Raw genomic sequence first — 3,664 nt, 5'->3', positions numbered from 1 at the left:
TGCGAGATGGAGGAGCTCATCATCAGCATATATGTGGACAATTTGATCATCACTGGTGCGCGTGCGGAGGACATCGACAGCTTCAAGCATGAGATACCGACTCGTTTTCGAATGTGCGATCTCGGCGTGCTCTCCTACTACCTCAGCATCGAGGTGAGATAGGGGAAGGAGGTGCTCATGCTCGGTCAGAGCGCGTACACCTCGAAGCTATTGGAGCGGCGAGCCGTGCGTGACTCCGATGGAGGAGCAGCTAAAGCTAACGAAGGTCAGTACCGTGGCAAAGGTAGATGCAACACTCTACCGGAGCATCGTCGGCGGTCTGTGCTACCTAGTCCACATGAGGCCAGACATTGCTTTCGCCGTGGGCTACGTTAGCCGCTTTATGGATGATTCCCGAGAGGATCACTGGGCCGCGGTGAAGTGGCTGCTACGCTACGTCAAGGGGATGGTGGATCAGGTGATCGTCTTCCCCAAGACCGGCAAAAGTGGTCTGCAGCTCACTGTGTTCAGCGATGCAGACATGGCAGGGGACATCGACAGATGGCGGAGCACCTCTGGCGTGCTCGTCTTCCTCGGGTCAGCTCCAATCTCATGGCTGTCGCAAAAGTAGAAGGTGGTGGCTCTGTCCACGTGCGGGGCAGAGTACGTGGTGACGGCCATAGCGACATGCCAAGTTGTTTGGCTACGCTAGCTGCTGGGGCGAGCTGACCGGTGTGGAAGCTCCCCCACTAGCACTGATGGTGGACAACTAGCCTGCCATAGCCCTCACGAAGAATCCGGTTCTCCACAACCGGAGCAAGCACATCGACGTTAAGTTTCATTTCCTTTGGGACTGTGTCTATGGAGGGCAGATCGTCATCGAGTTCATCGAAACTGGTCGGCATCTCGTGGACGTCCTCATCAAGCCGCTCGGCCGTCTTCGGTTCACGGAGCTGAAGAAGATGATTGGCATGGTGGAGGTTCTTGGGTTAGCAGTAGGATTAGGGGAACAATTGTAAAGTAATCTGTTGTTCTCCCTCTGTATGCGCGGCTGGGGCAGGCGCCGAATGGTTCCCCTGCCGCACTGTAGCCACAGCAGGGGCGGGCGCCAAAGTCAGCCCTGCTGTCATATCTAGTCACTGTACGAGCATGGCAGCCTGGCATGTCTGTGTACTAGGATTAGATGAGTAGAGTTGTATATATAGCTTTCCACTGCAACTCAGTGAAGTGAGAGAGTTCAGTTTTGCCATCTCCTCTGCAGAGCTCCAGCCAACGCTGGTGCTTGTGCTGTGTGTGCGCGCTCTGTTCTCCCTCCCTCTTCTTCCTCCAGCCGTAGTGTGTGTGCGAGAACGCCGGTGAGCAGTCAGCTCACCTGTGCGGAAGATCTCGGGCCAACAGATCTGCAGGCCATCCAACAACCGCTAGTATACTAGTAGTTCCCTAGGAAGAATCAACAATGAACAGCTAGAAGTATTCTTGCGCCTTGGAAGAATCAACCATGGATAGCTATAAGCATTCTTGCACCACGGAATTCAACCACCAAGGGGATATATTACCTAAAGCCAATCTGTCGAAGATTATATAAGAGCTCTTTTTTAATGTGCCACTAACATATCTGCATACAAAAAGGGCATATCCTTTCCTACAAAATGGCTACTACCTAGGCTATCCTCTATGTATTGTGTAGTGTTTGTGTTTCCCTTAATTTGGGAGAGGCAGGCTAGACTGATGTGAGTAAAGATCTTGCATTATTCTAGAGTCCAGAACATACCTGATGCTCAAAACAAATGATGATACCTTTGCGCTGAGTTAGCAATATAGGCATATAGCAACATGGAGCTGTATAGGCGCTGAACTTGTTAGATGAGCAGGTTTAGCCCTCCATTTTTTTTAGAAAAAAAAAATTCCTTCTTACTGAGCCGAGAGCTAGCAAGACTCATGTAAGGATGACGTCACTCCTGATGTTTGAGCTTTTGTGATCAATAGCATGTTTTTTGCAAGCATATACAACATAATCTTACACTAGTAGTAGTTCGTCGCAAGGCATGCATACTAAACATGTTTTCCTTGACAAACATGATGTAATTCGGTGCCAGAATACTTGTCTATTTTTCTAAAAGTTAATAAAACTGGGCCTGAAAGATAGAGTTAAGTTCAGAGTGCACAACCAGGCCTTAATTTCAGGTGGTTGTGCAGAGAAACCTACCTGCTTTGATCATACCAATATCATGCTGGGTCGGTTTCTCCACTTGCAAGGAACTTCTTTCCAATGCGGGCATCAAGCACTTTCGAGCAAATTCTACGAAGGAATCCGAGGATAATTCCACGCAACCCTTGTGGAATTTCAAGGCACCTTCGTGTCACTAGCTCATCGATTGACCCTTATCTTCACAATCTCTTCATGTTCTCCTCTGGTACCTTCTAAAATACCTCTTCTGGGCCTTTCTAAAATATCTCCTCAGTTGCTAATGCTTCGAGTTAGGCTTTATATGGAATGTAGGATGGTACAGATTAAAAAATGTTTGCAGTCAATAGTAGTAGGAGCTGATGTGTAGCACATGCTTTGCTCATGTCCAGAAAAAGGAACAGACTAAAGAATGACATAGTATGAAGATATATAAGTTTCGAAACATGATGTGTTGATTACATCAATGTGATGGTACGGTGCAAAGTGTTCTTTGATTTTAGTGAGCTGGTAATGACAAAAGTGTTATGGCACAGCTGGTATTAGCATGTACACCTGGCAAATATCTAGACGCATATAACTCCACTAACAAGAATCTGAGACTCTATAGGCATGCAATTCGTTAGTTAGTCATGTTCGAAACGGAAGGTTTCCTGATTAATTAATCTACCTACTACTAGCAAATAAATAAAGTTAGCCAGCTCTCCACTAAGCTCGCGATCTTTGCACTTTGAGTGGATTCCCTTCTTCTGCCAATTAATGCCAAGAGTTCTCTTGCAGATATTGAGTATGTTGGTGATGTGTTGTATTTATTCCCTCATGGCATGTTAGCCCCTGAGATCTCTGGCACGGGTGAGTCGACCACTCACCACTATTGCTGACCACGCACTGTCGTTGCCGACCACACACTATAGTTAGAGGTAGAAGAAGGGAGGGAGAACAGAGCACACACTCACACAACACAAGCACCAGCGTTGCCCAGAGCTTCTGCAGAGGAGATGGCAAAACTGAACTCGCTCTCTTTACTAAGTTACAGTGACAAACTATATATACAACTCTACCCATCTAATCATAGTACACATACATGTCAGGCTCCCATGCTGCTATTGTGACTAGATATGCCTGCCCCTGCTGTGGCTACAGTGCGGCAGGAGAGCCATTCGGTGCCTATCCCTGCAGCTGCTACAGTGCAATAGCAGGGAGCCCTTTTCGGCGCCGCCTATCCCCGCCGTGCGCTCACACAAGGGAAGCAACAGATTACTTAATAATTCTTTCCCTAATCCTGCTGCTAACCCTTGAACCCCCTCCATGTCGATCATCTTCTTCAGCTCTGTGAGCCGAAGATGGCCGAGCGGTTTGGTGAGGACGTCCGCGAGTTGCCGACTAGTTTCGATGAACTTGATGACGATCTGCCCTCCATCAATACAGTCCCCGAGGAAGTGAAACTTGACATCGATGTGCTTGCTCCGGTCGTGGAGAACCGGTTTCTTCACGAGGGTG

The 3,664-nt window shown here is 48.1% G+C and overlaps 1 protein-coding gene across 1 annotated transcript; it reads left to right on the top strand.

Annotated features, from left to right (window-relative positions):
- The first annotated feature begins 238 nt into the window (after nt 1-238).
- Nucleotides 239-610, top strand: LOC136510438 (secreted RxLR effector protein 161-like). Its single transcript, XM_066504881.1, has one exon. It carries the CDS (start codon nt 239-241, stop codon nt 608-610), a length of 372 nt encoding a protein of 123 aa, XP_066360978.1.
- The last annotated feature ends 3,054 nt before the right edge of the window (nt 611-3,664 follow it).

This window comes from Miscanthus floridulus, chromosome 16, assembly GCF_019320115.1.
Source record: "Miscanthus floridulus cultivar M001 chromosome 16, ASM1932011v1, whole genome shotgun sequence".
NCBI lineage: Eukaryota > Viridiplantae > Streptophyta > Magnoliopsida > Poales > Poaceae > Miscanthus > Miscanthus floridulus.
Note: the sequence above shows the minus strand (reverse complement) of the source record. Positions and strands in the feature narration are given on the sequence as shown.

Excerpts from the sequence above, each read along its gene's own strand:
- LOC136510438 (XM_066504881.1), top strand. The coding sequence starts at position 239 with ATGGAGGAGCAGCTAAAGCTAACGAAGGTCAGTACCGTGGCAAAGGTA.